We start from the raw sequence: 20,531 nt of genomic DNA, 5'->3' as shown, positions 1-20,531 counted from the left end.
TAAAATTAAATAAACACCATTTAATCACAGACTGTACAAAACATTTAATCACTACTAATGCATCTTAATGACAAAGAAGAAGCACAAGACTTGTATCAAATTGTACCAAACTGTACTCTCTTGTAGTCATTTCGAATCACATGGTAGCCGGATATCACGTTACTCGGGAAACACGTCACGTCTAGCAAACGTTTCAAAAAGAGAGGACACGTTTTCGAAAGTTGAACTAAAAGTGTTTTATGGGTAATTCTGCTGCCAAGGTGACATATTTCTTGAGGTTGAATCAAGGAACTGGTGGGAAATCTCGGTTGTCTCAAAGAAATTTTTGGTAAGTGCTGTAAAATGATCTGCTAGGCCTTTCAAAGATAACAATTAGCTAATGCGTGACGTATCTCAAAAAAGTAATCAAGCTATGACATCCCATCACGAAATATCATAAGGATATCCTTGTTTAGCCATTAAGAAAAAAGAACTTTACTATACCGTGTCTTGTGATGCGTACCTTATTTTCAATTCCAACAAAACAAAGCTAAAATTAGTGTGTAGTTTGTGCTATTTGATATCATGTGGGAAATATGCAAATGAGATTAGCGTGGTCAGAAATCTAGGCTACCAAGCTACAGCTAAAACAAGCTACTATGGTTTAGTTGAACCAAGCTATAGCTTTGGTTGGGTCACCACAAGTTGTCTAAATATCCTTCCAAAATGTAACTCAAGACCTTTTATCCTGTTAATTTACCTTAGTGTGGGGATGGATGGATACCATATAGGAAAATATATTATGGTACTGAAAAATAAATAGATTTTTTTAAAAAAAGAAGAAGAAAACCCTAGAGAGAGTAATGAGTATAAAAACCAGAAAAGGGCTTCACTTTTATTTTGTCTTTCTGCAGTGTTAGATATGATCTGATTTACACTTACTTTGTTTTTTTCTTTTTCACCCCTGAAGAAGAACTCCAAGGTGTGGTATATGCTGTGTTACAGCACTTTAAAGAAAATATTTTGTAGAAATGGAATGTGATATACAAAAGGTGTGTTCATATGTTTTATACAGTCTATGGTTCATATTTGTTTTTCAAAGCCAACCTTGGATTTATAGATTTTATTGTGCACCACTGCCATCTGCTGGAAGAACTAGGTCAGCCTCAGTTTTTACTTTCAGCAATTCAATACAAAACTAAAAAAGGCATTATCATTTTATTATCCTTGTTCCTCTTTAACTGAACCCTTCAGTAGAAATCTACAGATATTTTGTCTGTTTCCAGGATAACAGCAAAAATAGTAGAGATTAGTCATAATCATTTTAATTCTGTTAGACTTTGTGTTTTAAGTCACAATAACCACTGTGCTCCGCTGTCCCCCTTTCGAAAAACATGTTTGTGGATTTATAATCAGTGTGCCTAAAACATTCTCTGCGACTGTGCCTCAGGAGTGAAAAAATATGCCCCTGGGAGCTCCCAGTCTTGGGACATGCCCTCCTTAGTGCCGCAGCCATAGATGCTGGCTCATATCTCTATGTCCAATACATGCATTAGACTCTCTCCTTTTCTGATTTTAAATCTGCCCAAATCCCCCAAAACTAGTGTTACTCTGCTCTGCCCAAGAGCTGGTGGGACCAAACACTGACCTGAAGGATCAGAGCAAAGCCTTTGAGTGGGTAGCTAATTCCCTCTTTAGCCCTCATCAGCTGTCCTTCGGGCAGGGATGGAGGCGTGAGCGATAAAGCAAAGCTAGCCCCATCTGGCAGAAAACTACAAATGAGGTAATACAGAAAGAATGTTAATGTTGTAGTCACTTGTGTATTTTTTCTGACTTAAAAAAATGCTGGAATACCCTTCTATCTGCTAAACATCCCATAACCTATTTCTACAGAAAAAAAACACTTTTTTATAAGTTTATTTTGATTGTTTCTACTGTTTTTCTCAAATTAATGGAAAAATCGAGGACCTTACTCATTGATTTTCTAAAAATCATTAGCATCAGAAGCTAACTGAAAATTTAACTTTTAGCTGATGGAAATAAAACTACAGCTGGCTTTTTCCTTTTTGTGTGAAATTTAAATCTCTTGAGTTTGTTTGTTGTTTTTTCAGTGACCTTGTTGACCTATTAGGTCATTTGGACTTACTGTGATAATTGTTTAATCAAATCATGAAGAGAAATGTTTATTTTCTGAACGTTTTACATTAAGAGTGAGGTTCTAACAGTTAAAACATCATGTATAAAAAAGTGAAAAATTCTCCATTCAAAATTACTTAAACATACAGTGTGTAGGCTATAGTGGCATACCGCAGAATAGAATTGATAGACGTAGTGTCACATTCACATGTGTTTGAATTTATGTTTAGTCTCCTAAAAAATTAACATAAAAGAAAAAAATGTTTTGTTTTTGTTACTTAAGAAGAGGTCTGGAGGATCATATTTATTGTGTATCAAAGGAGCTTCTTGTCCTTGGAGATCACCATGCCAAGGGATTATTTAATGTAGAATCTGACTGCGTTTCATCTGATATTCATATGTCTACACACTGAAACTCTGAAGGAATGATTGCTGATTATGAAGGATGGGAAGTAAAAGAGAAAATAAAACATATAACTCTCAAGTTATACAAAAGAATATCTTCCAGATTTAATTGTGGACGTATGATCAACAGGAAACCATAACTGTGAAAATAGATTTTGTTGGAATGACACCTGTTCAGGTTAAGGTTGTGTTTAAACTATTTCAAAGACTTAGTTCCAAGGGTTTCCTGTGAAGTGCCCAGCTCACACGAAACCTCATAGGAAAAAAAACAAACTTATATATCTGCAACTTTATTTGCTTTTACTTCCTCATTCAGCAATGGGTAATGAATATGAAAAAAAAAAAGAAAAGTCGACTTCAAAGTGTACAAAATTTGACTAAATAAATTGCTCCTTCTTGAAAGATCAAATAATTATTTTTTGTGTGTTTTATTACAGGAGTCGTTGATAATAAATGTCACAGACCAGCTTCTCCTTTGAAAATGATACCAAACTGAAACCCCTCAAGGCTCCTGCAACTTACAGTGTCAGTGACTCTATTGCCCCCTGTTGCCCCAATTGAGAAGTAATACAAGATAAATTGACGCTGGGCCCAATTTCATCTTTACTTGAAGGCTGATGTGCTTCTGTTTAGAGTGGTGCCCTAACCTATCTGTTAGCCCTAATGGAGCCCAATATATAGATAAGTGTGTCTTGCCAGGAAAATCAATATCGATGTGGCCCCTGATGGTTTTTGAGTTAAAGTGCTTTGTTTTCTGCCATTGCCTCGAAACAAAGAGCGTGTGGGTCCTTCTATTAACAGTTCCCAGTCAACCTTGAGACCAAGTCCCAGACAGACAGAGGGAGAAGGAGAAAAAGAGAGAGATAGAAATAGAAAAAGACAGATGGGGTGGTGGTAGTGGTGGTGGTGGTGGAGGAGGGTGGCAGCATTGGTACCAACATCACTAGAGCGTTAGATTTGGTGGGGGATAGAAAAGCATCATCAATGGAGCAGGAGTGAGAGCTGTGATCAGAGTGTGATGGGGTGAAACCAGACAGATCCAGCTGTGATAGGCCAAAATAATCTTTTAATTATCAGAAAATAATAGCCATTAAAAGGGCTGCTTTGCAGAGAAAAAGAAATAGTTTAAAGTGGCTCATGGTAACTTTCATCTGTCCAGCAACCTCAGGCAATTATTAAATGGGTTTGAATTATAAACACTGCATTTTTCTTGGATAGAATTTTATTCATTAAAAAAGAATTAAGCTCTTTTTTGCAGCTTTGTAGTTCCAGTTATAGTACACAGATGCTGAAAATGATACATGATCATAGCTGAATACATCTTCAATATAAATGCTGAAGGCCAAGTCTAAGCTTTAACTCTCTGATCTGTATTTAGCTTGTTCAATGGACGAACTTATATTGTAGACAAACCAGACAGAAATGAATAACAAACCAGTCTGATACAACCAACCCATCACTGTTTAGTCAATAAGCAAGCTGTTTTGTTTACTCTCATCTTATTTCTAAAAGCACAGTCCTTACCAATGCTATGCAACAAGCTAACATTCCTCGATCTTTGTATAAAAATAAATATACATTCTGCTAACAGTATCACAGTTTCCAGTATGTGTGTAAAGTTTCCCTCACACCTGAGCTGAGCGCATGTTTTACAGAGCTTTGTACTGAATTTGAAGGTTGTATTGAGGACCAGTTGGATCAAATTTAACACAGCAGATGGTATAATACAACATCCTTAAAGGAAAAGCACTTGTATAAAGTTTAAATGCATAAAAACAGGTACTGAATTGATGAAAGTACTGTGAAATGACCTTTTCTAACATCTGAAAAGTCAGCTGTGACCCTCAATGTAGCTAATTTTCCAGTATAAATGCAGGGAGACGTATTCTACAGTGCAGATGCCATTTAAAGAAGCAAGCGACCGCTTCACAGCACAGAGAAGTTTTGACAAAAAATCTGACAACACTATTGACCCTATCTCAAAGTAATATGAATATAATAAGTACTAAAAAACAACTCCGGAAATCTAAGTTTTGACAGTTTCGAAAGAAAAACATTTCTCTGAGGAGCAAATAACCCAAAGAAAGTAGCGAAACTTTGTCTTTTTAGCTGAAATAAAAATTAGTTTGGAACTTAATGCTGAATGAAGGTGGTATTGCCTTTTTAACGCTGGCTGCAGGGAAAATATTTACTTTTTGTTATTGTCTGATGACAACTGAACCCCCCCTCAGTGAATGCCGACTGTATCTGATGTCAAAAATCACTACATTCTTGAATGCTTCCTTCTGCTCGTTATTCATTTTGGGTTTTGTATTTGTTCGTTTTTATGTACATTACTTTTTACAGACTCGACATGATTTTTTTTCATATTCTATTTGAAAACGAAAGACAAACTATACATTTGTATTTCACACTGTACGTATGAATTACTGGCTACAACATAAGGTAAAGATTAGTTCATAGAAACACTGGAGTTCTGGAAAATATGTCATCAAACCAACTGTGTTTATAAACTGCTTAGTGTAAGACTTTTTATAACATCAAAACTCAGCTGACTAATGCCAGATACCAGATACATTGTGACCAAATGTGTATAGTTGAAAACTTTATCAGCTCCCCTGTCTTTAGTTTTCTTTGTAAGGTCTTACTTTGTGGTTTCAATCTCTTATTTAACACTTAAAGCCTCATATGACTACCAGGGCGCTTAGGTCATCAAACCAGTTGCTCCTGGCAGTACCTCGAACACGGCTCTCCACCCGGGGGGATAGAGCATTTGCGGTAGCGGCACCAAAGCTGTTGAACTGCCTACCTATCCATGTTAGAGCTGCATAGTCAACTGAGCACTTTAAAACACTACTGAAAACCCATCTCTATTCTTTGGCGTTCAATCCCAACTAAATGAGTAATCTTGGTTTTTTTTAATCTCTTTTTATCTTTTTATCTTTGTATCTTTTATCCCTTACATTTTATTCCCTTTCCTATCTTTTACTCTACTTTTATTGTTTTTATCCTTATCTTATTTTATTTCTGTTTTTATGCATATTTAATGTTTGGCTCCTTAATATAAAGTGTATGAGAGATTGTTTTGTACCCCTGTAAAGCACTTTGGTCAACCGAGGTTGTTTTTAAAGGTGCTCAATAAATAAACTTTGACTTGACTTGACTAGATGTCACCTTAACTGTGTTTGTCTCTGTCTGATAAAAACTAGGAAGCAGGAGGCTCAGGGGGTTCAAGGCTGACACTTTCTGAAAGCACCAGTGGCTTGAACGTTGTACAGGAATAAGAACTTGAAAATGATGGACATGAGTGATGGACAGTGGGTTTTGCAGTCTCCATGGCTGCAGCTGACACCATTGAACACTCGTATCCTCCGTTGTGTTTTGACAAAGTTCCTGTCTCTTCATTCAAAGCGTTGTCAGCTGGTAAAAAAGGAAAAAAAAACATAATGTGACAATTGGAATAATAATTTGTTGAAGCGCATTTCAAAGAAAAAAAGACACCAAGACTGTCTGCAGAGGTGAATGCAGTGCTGAAAGAGGATTGAAATACCAGTTTCTGAAGAGCAGGACGGGCAGACAGCTCTTCTTGGACAGCCCATGGGAGGGGGGAACATTCCCTCCACTTTGTTCTCCACCACCATGTAGAACTGCAGATTGATTCAGGAGGGCATTAGGACTTTTATCAGCATCAGAACTCTACTTTAACTACTCTGCAATAATCTCTAAGCCATACAGGGACTGTCTTTGCATCAGGATAATATTCAGAGCTCGATGATGATGGTCTCACCCGAGGCACACTGGTGCTGGTGCTCTCTGACATGCTCTCATCTGTCACGCTGGTCTCGCTCACATTATCCTCAGAGGGCTGTTTGTGGAAAAATCTTCTCGCTCTTCAAGATAGAAAGCATTTAAAACATAAATTCTAATTACATAATAAAATTCACTTACACAGAGATGCTGTATGTTCAGACTTTGTGATATTTTAACCCACCTTAATATGGATATGTATTCATGTCCATTTTCCAAACCATATTTATGTAAACTGTATGATACTCTGCTTGTGTATGTGTCTGTTTCAATGGAAACCAACCCACCAAACCCAAACACTGCGTAAGAGCACTTGCAGTCAAGTGCGGAAGGCAATTTGAGGCAGAGCTATTGGCGGCCGTGTAGCGTTTCCACCAGGGTCATACCTCAGCGGCTCCATTCTGTAGCTGAGAAATGACCTATTTTTATGTGTAATTGCTGTAGAACAAGCTAAACCAAGCATGTAATTGAAAGCGTGCCACTTCCACAGGGGAACCTCCTGTAGTAGGAGGTAGAGGGGGGGGGCTTTAAGAACCAAAAGAGTGGAGAATGCAAAGAGCCTTGTCTATAAGCCAGTGAAACAACCATAAAACAAATCAGCTCTTTAGAGACAACTCAGGTGGAAATAAGAGGGAGGGGGGTCTCTGTAGTTTACGTATGGCCCTCACTCAGCTGACTGGGTTTCTTGTTGCCATTCGTTCCACATGTGCTCTGCTTCCTGACCCATGGGTCATGCCACTCTGCGTTTGATAGACACCTCTAAATGCTGTCAGCTCATTCATTGCTGCCCCTCTTTGGTCCGTGGTACATGATGCTTCCAGCTGCCAGACGACTCCGTGTAACTCAGCTTATCTTATACTTGCTTATTGCAATGCAAAGACCCGTGAATACATGAATTACATGTGGATATGCTGAACTAACCTTAACATTTCTTCAAATACAAAATTTGAAAACTTAAACCCTGACATTTGTTGCTTTTTTCTCGTTCACTCCTTCCACCTTTAAACTGTGCACAACAAACACTTTGTTGGTTAACATTTTTGTACAATCTTACATGGGCCTAACTGGTATCTCTTTTCCCTTCTCCCCTCTCCCTCTCACCCGAAGCAGTAGGTGACACAGGCAGCAATGGAGAGCAGGGACACCAGTACCACCATGCACGCTGCAATGACCACGTTTCTTCTCTTTTCTTCCTCGGCCTGCTGGAGCTCCCACCACTCCAGGTCGCTGAACTGACAGCGCTCTCCCATATAACCTGATACACAGCTGCAAGGATCAAACAAGGTTACATTTCATTTGGTTAAAGCAGATATTTTATGTTCAGGTATGGCAGTCTTTTTTTATAGTTGGCTATTAACCTATTTACTCCTATACCTGGTGCTAGATTACATCTTGGCTATGGATAGCACTGCTCCACCATCCATCAGTCCATCCATTCAGTCATTCATTTACTCAACCATCCAGTCCAGAAAGAATGATTTTTTTAGCCTAATTTCATAATTAAGGGGTTTACATTTCAGTGACTAAATGGCAAAACTGTTTAACTGCTTATAACCATGTATTTATATCTGTTATTTTTTTGTCTATAGATGTTAAACGTAAGATTTTGAAGGCCATTCACAACTTTGTCATGAGAAAGTAATTTCAATCATGTGACAATAGTGACACCTACTGCCAAGACTGCTGTAGTAAAAATCTTGTTAGATAAGAAGATACAAGCCCACATTGTGTGAGGCTCAGGAAATGACCTCAAACATTCTTAGAAACATCTAGAGCAGCTGAAGACTTAAAGGGATAGTTCAGTTTTTTTGAAGTGGGGTTGTATGAGCTCTATGTGACCACTAAGGACATTAGATACAGTAGAAAGGTGTCTCCTCTCCCTCAGTAAGACACAGACTGTAATCTCTGGTGATGAGGAAATAGGCACTAACAGGGAAATACCGTACCAAATTCAAAGGCTATTTTCTCTGCCTACAAGAACTAAAATCAAAAAGTAATACCACAGTTTAAGAGTATGCTACAAATAATAATTTTTAAGTGCATTAAGTCTTCGGAAATATTAACATTTATCCGGACCTAACTAACTGGTCATGTATCCTTCCGCGCAAAGATAGTGCGCTCCGTCCCCCCTCCTCCTTTCAGCTGTAAGGAAAGTAAACAAGCTATGCTTCAGGCGCCGGTTGTAGCCTCATGTAAGTTTGATCAAGTATCGTAATTCTTTTGTTTGTACTCTAAGGATTGTAAGGCAGCATAGGAAATTCAAAATGAGTGACTATGACAGCGACGATGAAGTTCCATTCACTTTGGAACCAAAAGGATACCTGTATGAACTGGAGTACACAGAAGAAGAGCTGCTACAGATGGCGACTGAAAGGAATACGGAGGAAACATCCACGGACACCAGTTAGTTAGGTCCGGATAAATGTTTATATTTTCGAAGACTAAATACACTTAAAAAATATTTTATGTAGCGTACTCTTAAACTGTGGTATTACTTTTTGATTTTAGTTCTTGTAGGCAGAGAAAATAGCCTTTGAATCTGGTACGTTTTTTTTTTCCTGTTAGCTCCTATTTCCTCATCACCAGCGATCACAGTCTGTGTCTTACTGAGGGAGAGGAGACAACTTTCTACTGTATCTAATGTCCTTAGTGGTCACATAGAGCTCATACAACCTCACTTAAAAAAAAACCTGAACTATCCCTTTAAAATGTGAAAAACTACAAACTTGATGAAATGACCAGTGGAGGTGTATTTACTTGCAAGCGTAGGACTCCATCTCAGGGAAGTAGAAGCAGACACCCTGGTACAAGCAGTAAGACTCATGGGTGGAGGGGCAACTCTCCACTGAGTTACTGTTACTGTGGTGCTTGGTTGTGGTAACATCAGCAGGGCTCCCAGTCGTCACCCACTGGGACGTGGGCTCCAACGCTTTAGGGAACAAAGAATGCAATGTTAAATTAAGAAAGACATTAAAGCAGAATGATTTACAAATTCCTTTTAGTCCCCTGCGCCACAGTTAATGATAGTGGAAGATAAATAAGGTGGAGTTTCATGTAATAACTTGTGTATTTAGTGTTGAATCTATCTTAGTTCAACAGTCTAACTGTACAGGTGGTAAAAGATCAAGGCACACCTTGACATGTTTTCCCATGGCTGTGGTATCCAGACTGACACTTGCACAGATACTTTCCAAGGTTATTTTGGCATTCTGCATTTTTTCCACAGGTGTGTGTTCCCTGTTTACACTCATCAATGTCTGAAAGAAAGGGAACAAATATGCGTTTCACAGTTGAAAAAAAACAGTTGAAAATAGAATCAGAAAAACAAATTTTAAACTGCTAATTGTGAAATCCAAGCAAGTTTTTTTTTTCTTATTTTTAGAAAAAAATGTCTGATTAGACTTAATATGAGCCACATTCACTTGACGTGTTCTTAAAATGTCTTATTTATATACGCAAAAGAGCAAAAATGATGTCTGATTTGCTTATAAAGAATAAAAAAATCTGCTAATAGGGAAAGAAAACTTTAAGTGTCTAGCCAAAAGAAAAATATCCTCTTTGGCCATTAGCAGATTTTCTTTGACTCTTCTCCAACCATTCATGTATTTTTGTCTTTTAATACTTCGAAATTAGACATTTTCTGTACTGTTCAGGGGAATGTGTCATATTTAGCTTAATGAGACCTTTTTTTTATACAAAAAACAAGACATAAACTTCAGTTTAATTTAAGTTCATGCAATGTAAGCCTCATCCTTAAGACATTTTCCTTTCTTTGTCAAACTGCTTATTTTTAACACTGATAATCTTTGCTTCCAGGGCAGCTCTACCCCTGTTAAAGGATTTTATAGTTAACTTTTAAATCCACATCCTTCTCAGTGCTGTTACTGTTGCCAAAATGTGGAAGTCAAAGCTCTGCTACAGCTCATGAGATGAAAAGTGTGTCTGCATCAAATGTAATCCCCAAGCTTTCTCCAGGAGAATTTTCCTCGTTTCATTTAGGGCACAAAAACAGATTAAATGACTCACCTTCACATAACTGTCCATCACCTGTAAAACCTTCCAGACACCTACACGTCGGGCTGCCGGCAATCAGTAGACACTGTGCGTGAACATCACAGCGGAGCGAGTAGCACTCATTCTGGTCTGACGGTGAAAGGAACATGAAACATGACATTTAGTCAAAGCGGGAGATCCTGAACTGGGAGATGTGGTGTACTTAAATTTAAAGGTGCACCCTTACCTGACACCATTTTGTCTGTATAGAGAGTTGGCCCACTGCTTACATCAGACAGTCCAGGTGTGATGCTCTCATCGTTGAGTGTTTTACTTTGGTCAGTGGAATCATCATCACCAGAATCTATATCATACATTCAAAACTGAAAATCAGTGCCTTCATTAAGCCCTCATACTTTTTTGCCAAAGATATTAAATAAATGACCTGTTGTTTTATTGGCAACATCAGCAGGTGTGCAGCTCTTTCCATCATCTGATAGGATGGAGTGTGGCAGGCAGGAGCAGTGAGCCACTCCCAGTTTGCTTTCACACACTTGGGCACAACCTCCGTTCAGGTGGAGGCAAACATCAGCACCTTGAGACGAGGATTTATAATGACAGTTTTTAGTGCAGTAACCAACTTTTGGTATTGTTAGATCATGAAACCTGTTCCCTTCTTCTCAGTTTCTAAGAAGCAAATCTCAAAAACGATGTCTATCTGTCTGTCTGTCTGTCTGTACCTGGTTTAGCGAGAGGATGCACCATTACAATGGACGCTGGTTGCACCATGTTGCCCTTGATTCTTTGCAGCTCTTTCCCAGTTCGCTTATGGATGCTTCTCAGCTCCCGGTGCTCCCAATCAGATATCCACAACCTGTCCTCAAATACTGCAAGGTCAAAAGGTCGACCTGGATCAATCAGAGGAAGGAAGAATCCCAAGGGACCACAGGGAAAAAGACCAGAGATAGAGCATTAGGGTGAGAGCTTCTGTGAAATGTGTGACTAAAACATGTTTGAATGTTATTTATTTATTTTTTTGTAGCATTGGCCATGTAATTTAAATAGTATTTGTGAAGACAGACATTTAAAACAAAAGACAATCAATTTTAGAAAGAAAAGAAGAAGAAAAGGTGCGTTTGACTATACTACCTAACTTCAAATCTTTAAACCTGTGCATGCATGTGTCACAAAAGCCTCACCTACTTGCTTCTCTAGCAGCACCCGCCGATCTGAACCATCCAGAGCAGCAGTTTCCACCACACCCCTCTTCTGGTCGCACCAGAGCAGACGATCATCAGTGAAATCAATGGTCAGGCCACTTGGTGACACGAGGTTGGTGCTAGCAATGACAACACGATCTGTTCCATCCAATGAGGCACTTTCCACCACAGCATGGGCCCCCATATCAGTCCAGAACAGCTTCCTCAAAGAGTTCAAAAGAGCATAAGTTAAGCTTTAAGTCATCATGCAAACACTTGAATCACTCACACATTCAAAGAAAGCCTACTACCTTAGAGACACTAAACACACTTAGAAAAAGATGTGGCATACTGCGGCCTCACTCACTTTGCCAAAGGATGAACTGCAATTCCTCTTGGTTCCTCGAGCCCTTTGCTGACAAGAGTTTCCTTGTTAAGTCCAGCTAAGCTGCTGCAGTCAACAGTGGACTGGCTGGAGGATAAAAATATGCACAAGTGAAGTAGAAACCAACATTCAACTCAACTCAGTGGACTTCATTGACACACGTGTGCCAGCTACACAAACGATCACATGAGAGAGAGAAGGCACCTTGATATTCACACCCTGCAAACACTGCTCACCCTTTATCGGTCCAGTACATCCTGCGGTGGACCCAGTCAATAGCCAGTCCTTCTGGAGAGTCCAAACCATTGGACACAAGAATGTCTCTTGACCCACCATTTAAATCAACACTTTCTATTGTCTTCTGCCGTGTGCTTGCAAAGAACGCCTTCAAAACACATACAAACAAATACCTATTAGAAAAGGTGAATTAATTTCACAGGAGCAGAAAAGAAGAATGAAGTTACATATTACAGCTGTCAAAAAAAGTTAAAGATAGTGTTATTTTTTGGTGAACTCAAAGTCTCTTAAACTATTTTCTGTCCACTAGATGTCGCCAGCTGTCTTCTAAAAATCTGAATCATGTTCAAATGAAACCTTTACTCTGAAAGACTCATAAAGCTAAGGTACCGTATTGAACATCATTACTATAAAAATGCAGCACATTTTAATCTTACTTTCTTTAAAACTGGGTCGTAGTCCAAAGCTATTATTGTTCCTCTAGGCTCCTCTACTAGGCTGTGATCCCCAGAGCCATCAGGGTGAATTTGTCTTACATCCACTAGATTAGCAACTAGTAGATAAGGTGGTGGTCCTGGGAAAGAAAAAATGTGTTATTTTTGGATCAGATGGGCTGTAACAGATACAAACTCACACACCTCAAACCTTGTTGTACCATATTTATAGCACAGAATGTCTTTGTGAATAGATTGAAAGTCCTTTCATACGTGGGCTAATATGCAACAGATGACTGTGATTGTACGACTCACCAACAGCAATGCATAGTTTGCCATCTTGGTGGAGCTGGTAGCCGGGCAGACAGCCACACTGCCACCTGCTAGGGGTGACAGGAGTACAGGTCTGACTGCAGCCCCCATTGTCTGCAGAAGAGCAGCCTGAAACAGCCGAAAGTCCATTACAAATAGTTATTCAGACTCTGATTTTTAGGTTTTCTTACATTTCGGTCCCTGATTACTCTAGTGCACTGCTGTGACTGGCAAAATATCTGAGACAAGGGTATTTTCTTCCTGTCTTGACACCCCTTCCTCTTTAATGCAACTGAATACATGTTTAACTGAAAAGGACCTCTCAATCCCACTATGGATCTTCCAAGGTTTGAATTCAGGTTTTATATCCTAACATCAAAGACAAAAAGCCTTTGTGTTCCTCAATGGCGTCCTTATTTATCCCTCATATAACCTTCTGCTATCTTCCTCATAGCTCAGTATTCTTAGCAGGGACAGCATGGTAGAGCCTGATAACAGCTTCACCAGAAAGTGGGCCCACCCTGAACAGAAATAATTAACACCTCAAGCTAGTGCAAGACCTGTTTTTGGTCCTCATTCCTATTTTTAATAGTCTGTAAATTTCAAATTTCTTTTAAAGACAATTTTTTTTCCCTCCATTATAATGATGAAAAAACAGTGTATTTCATAGATTTCACTTTGAGAATGACTAATGAGCTGTAACATAGCCATACACACCTGTACAGGCTTGTCCATCCTCCTGTAGTATAGATCCCTCAGGACACACACAGACAGCACCCTCATCTGTCATCAAGCACCCATGGCCACACTTGGTGATGTTGTTTCCACACGGTGTGATCTCTTATTGTTGGACAAAAACAGATTTTTATGTTTCAAACACTAAAGGGTTTCTCAATGATTGATGATTAAGGACTGTTACATGTTTAGATTTCCCTGGGATATATTTAGTACCCAGCAGGCAGCAGATTGTAACAAAGCCAGCTGGACAACAAGCTTCTTAACCTTGCGTGCCGCTTAAATCTCCAGAAGGCAGCCCTAACTCCATCAAAATAGGTGAAAGTGTGATGACAATGCAGTCGGAGCCCAGACAGTGAGAGTGATGTAATGTTAGCTCGCAGGTGGGTGGTAACTCTGAAACCTGTGAGTTTGTGCCAGTCATACAGAGCCAGGCCATACAAGTATGAATCTGATGTGAAATAGTTAAACAACCAGCTGCTTTGTTAACTCCCCCATAGTGGTAGATGTCAGCTGTTTGCATTTCTTATCTTCTGTCTTTAAAATCTGCAAATTTGGCAAAACATCTGCATATTGTTCTTTCAGTACTAACTAAAAATAGATTATGAAAGAAATTTAAGAGTATGAACAAATAAACAGGTTAAAAGAATCGTTTTTAAAAACAGAAGGAAGCACTCTTTCCCTCTTCTTCCAATGTTGTTGTTTTTTTTTATTGTCCAGCCTGCCGCTTGGTTGCATGTTTGTTCTCTTCTGGACCTTGGCAAAGGTTGTCTGTTAAACAGCTTAGACAGACAAAGCTGCTGACCAGATATGTTCCCTATTGCAAATGTCACCTCATCATCTAATCTCATTGTGTGTGAGCCATTCCTGTTCTCTTGGCTGTGAGATTAGAATAGAAGAGGTAAGATAGGGTCCAGTGTCTTAAAATTGTTCTTAGTCAGTGCTTGACACATAACTAGCTTCAGTGGTTTGTTTTAGATAATGATTTCTTTGCACTTTCTCAGGAAGGCAAACTATACGTTGGTGCCATAGTATTAGATTGTCTGAGGTATGTGTTATCTATAAAGAATATATTGTTCTGCTGGTAGACGACAGAGGTTCATTATTGCAAAGAGGGATGACCAGACTCAATCTGAGGTTGAAAAGCTATATGGAATACCAGATTTAGAGAAATCTGGAATCCATCCCTTCTTTGTCTTAGAATGGTTTTCTTGTGGACCTTTTTAAAAGACACCTGGAAAAACCTGAAAATGTTGACTGGGAGTCTGTCATTGGCTGGTTGAGGTGATGTACCACCTTGATATAAACAGGTGCATTAGCTTCGGCATGCCTTTTATTTTGCACAGCCAGCAAAATATTGTCTGAATTGTTTGAGCTGAAAAGTAAAAAGTCAAAATGAACCTTTACTTCCTTTAATCTAACATTCCTGCTTCACTTCACCTCAGCCCCTTAGTCCCTGCTTGACTAGACCTTTGGTGACAAAGTGTCAGTGTTCTAACCCAAGCAACCTAACACACAACTGGCAGCTCACATAAGTCTGGTCTAGTGTGTCTAGCCAATGACCCAGCCATTTTATTGGTCCTGTGGGGTCAAAGTAGTGTCTAGAGGACAAATGCCACTTTTCAAAACCCCAAAAAGAAAGAGGACCTAATGTGAGACCAGTGCCGCATTTATTCTCTTGGCCAAAACAAAGTGCAAGTGTTGCTGCTTTTCTTATTTCACTTAAAAAGATTGAGTGCAACTTGGAGCAAAATGCTTTAGTAGTAGAGTTATCTGTTTGTGTGTTGCTAATTTAAGGAGGAGCTTCTCCCCCTAGAAATTAGGATGTTATACGATTTTGAATTAATTTTGCCAAACAAGGTAACAATCATAAATCATTTTTTGGACATACCTTGACACGTCTTCCTGTCTGATAAGAGAGCATATCCTTTAGGGCAGGTACAGAAGTAGGAGCCTGGGATGTTTTCACAGCCAAGCGAGCAGCCATGGTTCCAGTGGGCACATTCATTCACATCTGTGGTTTACACACACATGCACACCCACATGGATGTAAACTGTTTACCCATGTCTACAAACACACGTTTACCCCCCCAAAATAAATAAATAAATAAATAGATAAAAATAAATAGAATAAAATAAAATAAATAAATAAATAGGTAAATAAATTAAAATAAATAAATTAAAATAAATAAATAAAATAAAATAAAATTAAAAAAAGAATTTAAAAAAATACATAAAAAGAATGTATTAATAATTATTCTTAAAAGTTTATACATTCACTATTAATTGATTGAATGACACCAGGACTGACCTTCACAGTGGGTCCCCTGCTTACTAAGAGCAAAGCCTTTATCACACTCACAGGTTCCTTCCTTGGCCAGACGGGAACACACATTCACGCAGTTTCCACTCTGTTCATTACAACCTGTTTGAAATGATTGAAAGAAGCATTACTAAAACATTGTGAAATCTGTACACAGTATTTATGAAATCTAAAATTTTAAATGTAACCTGGAAATGTTGACTGGTAGTCCATCATTGGCTGGTTGAGGTGATGTACCACCTTGATGTCAACTGGTGGTTTTGCCATTGATTTAATGTTTACACTCAGTGACTGTCCTCCAGAGTTCTTGTTTACTCGTTTTATAACCCGAGATGTGGCATCAGTGTAGTATAAGTGCTCCAGGAAAATAGACATCCCAAAGGCCCCAGACCTGACCAAAGGAGAAAAACATCAAGATTTATCCCAGTTTTCTTTAAAGAAAGTCATACATTATGCTTCAAAAGTGGAAAAAAGAGGCTTACCTGAGTGGCTTATCCATGATGTGCAGAACGTTTCCATTGTAATCACAAGAGACGATGGCACTTTCTCCTTGCAGACCAAACTGAACCCAGAACAGTCTTCTGTCTTTGTGGTCAATTGTTAGGGCTTTGAGTTGTTCTCTTATTTTGATAAGCATTGTTTTCCTCTGCCCTGTCAGATCAGATCTCTGGACACTTGGAGTAATTCCACCAGATAGCCAAAAGAGAAACCTGAAACACATTTTTTTCAAAACTGAAGGCCCGCTGCTATGGAGAATTCTCTAGTGTATCCATAATGCTTTCAAAGTAGTGTGCACTTTTGTTTGTTTGGCATATATTAGTGCGAGCAAATTTTGGAAATAGAAAAAAGTTGAAATAGTGTTCTTATATAATTATTCTCTTATGGGTTTCTAGTTCTGAATTAGCTGGAAAAAAATTACAACATGATCAGCAGTGTACGACTTGATAAGAGTAACTGTGTCTTTGTTGAAAAAGTAGTTGGTTTGTGAATGTTTGGCATTTTGCACCTCTATGCCAGACGAAACATCGAGGGCTTTTAGAGTTTATGGACTGTGTGAAGCAGTCACTTGTTCAGCTTCATGTTATTGTGATGTAAGAAAAAAAGACAAGCTTACCTGCTGTTTGGGTCGATAGTGATTGAACTCGGCTGTGTCAAATGTCTTAAAAGAGTCTTTTCATTTTTTCCATTTAAATCCATTCTCTTGATTTTTCCCTTTTCTCCACTGGTCCAGTAAACACTGTTCCAAACCCAGTCCACTGCTAGGCCTGAGATGTTTCTGTCAGATGAGTAAAGTTTCTGATGAAAAAGAAAAAAACAAGTTGAAACCAGAGAAATGTGTTCTTGTTGAGTTCAAATTGACACCTTTTGACTGAAAATATTTGGTTCAGCTGAGTAAATTCAAAATAGTTACATAATCACCTGTCTGTGTGCTCGTCTCACTGATGCTTTGTAGATGACTCCTGTGTTTTGGTCAGCCCAGTACACGCTCCCCTCTCTGAAATGAAAGTCAAGTAGGATAGAACTACTGACCCCAGCAACCAGTCGCCTTTGGTTTTTCCCATCAAGGTCCATTCGGTGAATGGCTTTACCATGGCCAAATATCAAGAAGGGCTGTGAAGCTAATCAGGATAAAACATAACAGATCTTACATGAATGGTATGAAAAGCAATAGCTCAAGACACCAAAGCACAAACAGCACTGGATGTTCCAAACCCTTAACATTTGTAGATAACAGTGGTACCTCAGTCCCAAACACTTCCTTTGTATTTGTTTTTAAAATTATACATTGTTCAGTTTTAGAGAGACTACAAGCACTTAATGCTTTAATCAGCTAATCTGCTGATTAATTTCTTGATTGATCATCTGGTAAATTATGTACCAAACAACATTTTTTATGTTACAACAGGCTATGCTACCATGGTCTTGTTTGCTGCTTAATCTTCGTAAATCCCAGACATATGAAGTTGCTGTGTCAGGGGTTGATATCTTGATAAATGCCTTTTCTGTCAATCTTTTTGTCATGTTAAAGTTGTTAGATTTGTCAAATCAAAAGTCCAATTATAGCTGGAATGGGATGAATTTCAAGGGCAACTTTGCTGCTTGTGGATAAAACATGTTTCCTTGGCAATAAACTGCTCCCACCCCACCTTGAACTCTGACTTTTCTAAAGGATGATAAATGGCAGCTGAAATGATTGGTGTTCTTCCCTTTCTTAGATCCCTGCTATTGTCAAAATCATTAGGTTGTAATGGGCACTAGGTGCAAAAAATGTGGCAGCATTTCCACATTTGAAAATGAAATTGCTGTATCATACTGAATACATCACTAATAATACCGTTAGCTCTTGAGCCCATTAAACTATGTCAATCCAAGGCTGTGAGGCGAAAAAAAATCTGTGCTGTCTGGATTACTATTGATGGAAGATGCCCTGGTCTATCATGGTAATCAGAAAATCATGTGCAGCCATGGATACTTCTCTTAACGCTGTGGAATGAAGACAACAATGAGCTGCTCCTAACAAACAACATAATGACATATATGTCCCCTGGATTGCCAGTGTTGCTCAGTTGCTAGGAGGCAACCTTATGAATCATTAATTGGCAAGTTCATATGGTGGTCAACATGTTCCTTGACCTAGTTGTTGAATTTTTTTTGGCAAATAAGTATTTTCAAACCAACATTTGAGTAGTCTCAAAATACCATGCAAACGGTGGCCCTAAGCACAATACGGTAACTATAAAGGAAGCTCATTTTACATTTCCCTTTGTGGTCAAATTTATCTGCGGAGTTTGATTGGGTATTTTCAATGCTGAGCTAGTTTATGAAGTCAGTTTACAAAATAATGTTGCTCATCTAACCATCTAAAAACTAAATACATTCAGTTGTGGGCGATTTACATTACGCATACCAAGCAAATAAGGTATTGAGAGTATGGGTACAGCACTATAACTGCTCAAAGTGGAGGACTTTAATTTAAAATATAAACAAAGATATTAAATATATACTTTTTAACTCTAATTATAGTCCTCAGGATACAGCATTTTTTTCTTTTTTTTGTTATTACATAGGTAGAGTATTCTCTATTTTAAACAGTTTAAAGTACATCTCATTTCTCATTGTAGACCTATGATGTGACCAAAACCATTTGTCTAGTGCAATCTGAAAAGTCTTGAGTGAACTTTCGTAATTTGCCAAACTGTGTTTTAATATCTTATACTTGCCACTAACTTTGTAGGTAAATCCAGGGTATGTGCTGTTTCAGGCTGATTGGATGCTTTTTTCTTCAAACAAGGTACCTGGCTTCAGAGCCTGATTTTAAACAGATCTCTTCTTTTGAAGTGAGAATCAAAATAGACTAACCTAAAGATAAAGACACTGGATGATTATGACCTTTTGATCTTTCTTTTGAGGACACAGAATAGTAACTAGAATCCATCCATTAATATGAAGTACAGTTTCATAAAAATTATCATAGACAGTCATTTTTAAGTCCATTTTGCTGATTTGAATTTACCTAGCTTGATAAAAGCATCATTAAAAGGTGACCATTCACCATCAGTTATCACCATCCATTAGCTGTGAGTGTGATGGCATCCAGTGAGAAACTTTGGTTTATCCTGAGATGCACCCACTCAAGAAAAGGCCACAGCACCTATTTATGGTGTATATCTGTTTCTGTTTCTCTTCTGGGATTAAGATGAGGTACATTTTGTTTCAGAAATTTTCTTCTTAATGCATTTAATGTTTTTTTTTTTTTTTTAAACCCACCATTCTTTAATTGCATAGTTGTTAAAATACAGGTATTCAGACTGCGTATCAGAAAGGGTGTTATTATAAACCTCAACTACAGATAGGTACATCTTGCAGCTACAAAACAATGAATTTTTTTTTCCCCCACTACATGAGAAATCTATTGTTTAAATTTAAAGATATAGCTAGAAATGCAAAATAAAAATTTTCTGCTTTGATTCATTATAGAGTATTGAGAAATTATTTATGGAGCACTCTTTATAAACTGTTGAGGGTATAAAATAGTCACGGCTCAGGTGGCACTTTAAGAATAATATAATGCTCTTGCTATACTTTTTTAGGCAGCATTTCACAATTAATAGACTTCTTAGTAGAAGCTTACTCAGTATTCCACAGTAATCCAGTATGACTGCTGTAATCAAGTGACAGGAGAGGCGTCAAACAAACTCACCCACACAGCTGCTGTTTCTCCCCGTTCGAGACAGACGTTCATCCCAACATGCTGCACCAAGGGCCAAGGCTCCGGAGCTTTGCACCACAAAACAGATCAGAGCTGCTGTGATCGTTGCAGCCAACATAATCCCGGGAGCCGTCCCTACCTTGGGAGCTGCACTTGTTCACTTCTTCTCAGGCATTCCCTCTAACATTAGCACTGGCACATGATAATTCTTCAAATCTGAGCAACATTTGCTTATAGTCAGCTGGCATCTTTGTTGATAACTTCAACCCAAGGAGCAAAGCTCTACATACCCAAAGATATCACCCTCAAAAGAGCTGTACCCCAATGGAAAGATGCGGCACTTGAAAAGAAGGAGGCGATACTGCCAACCCTAAAG

General features: G+C 38.5%; 1 protein-coding gene across 1 annotated transcript; it reads right to left on the bottom strand.

Annotated features, from left to right (window-relative positions):
• Nucleotides 1–5,725: 5,725 nt before the first annotated feature.
• On the bottom strand, nt 5,726–20,273 carry egf (epidermal growth factor). The gene is made up of 23 exons (XM_074673659.1): nt 20,147–20,273; nt 17,365–17,564; nt 17,060–17,241; nt 16,428–16,655; nt 16,134–16,336; nt 15,934–16,047; nt 15,514–15,636; nt 13,605–13,727; nt 12,891–13,016; nt 12,579–12,715; nt 12,141–12,289; nt 11,887–11,991; nt 11,520–11,743; nt 11,061–11,228; nt 10,766–10,915; nt 10,568–10,684; nt 10,354–10,470; nt 9,462–9,584; nt 9,085–9,256; nt 7,429–7,593; nt 6,308–6,410; nt 6,071–6,167; nt 5,726–5,940 (listed from the first exon to the last, which is right to left on the bottom strand). Exons 1-23 carry the CDS (start codon nt 20,271–20,273, stop codon nt 5,726–5,728), a joined length of 3,468 nt encoding a protein of 1,155 aa, XP_074529760.1.
• Between the last annotated feature and the right edge of the window lie 258 nt (nt 20,274–20,531).

The sequence above is a fragment of the Halichoeres trimaculatus genome, unplaced genomic scaffold, assembly GCF_033239565.1.
Source record: "Halichoeres trimaculatus isolate MK-OKI-2021-1 unplaced genomic scaffold, fHalTri1.1 fHalTri1_scaffold_7, whole genome shotgun sequence".
In the NCBI taxonomy this organism is placed as follows: Eukaryota; Metazoa; Chordata; class Actinopteri; order Labriformes; family Labridae; genus Halichoeres; species Halichoeres trimaculatus.
The sequence above is the reverse complement of the archived record's forward strand: the minus strand, read 5'-3'. Positions and strand labels throughout refer to the sequence as shown.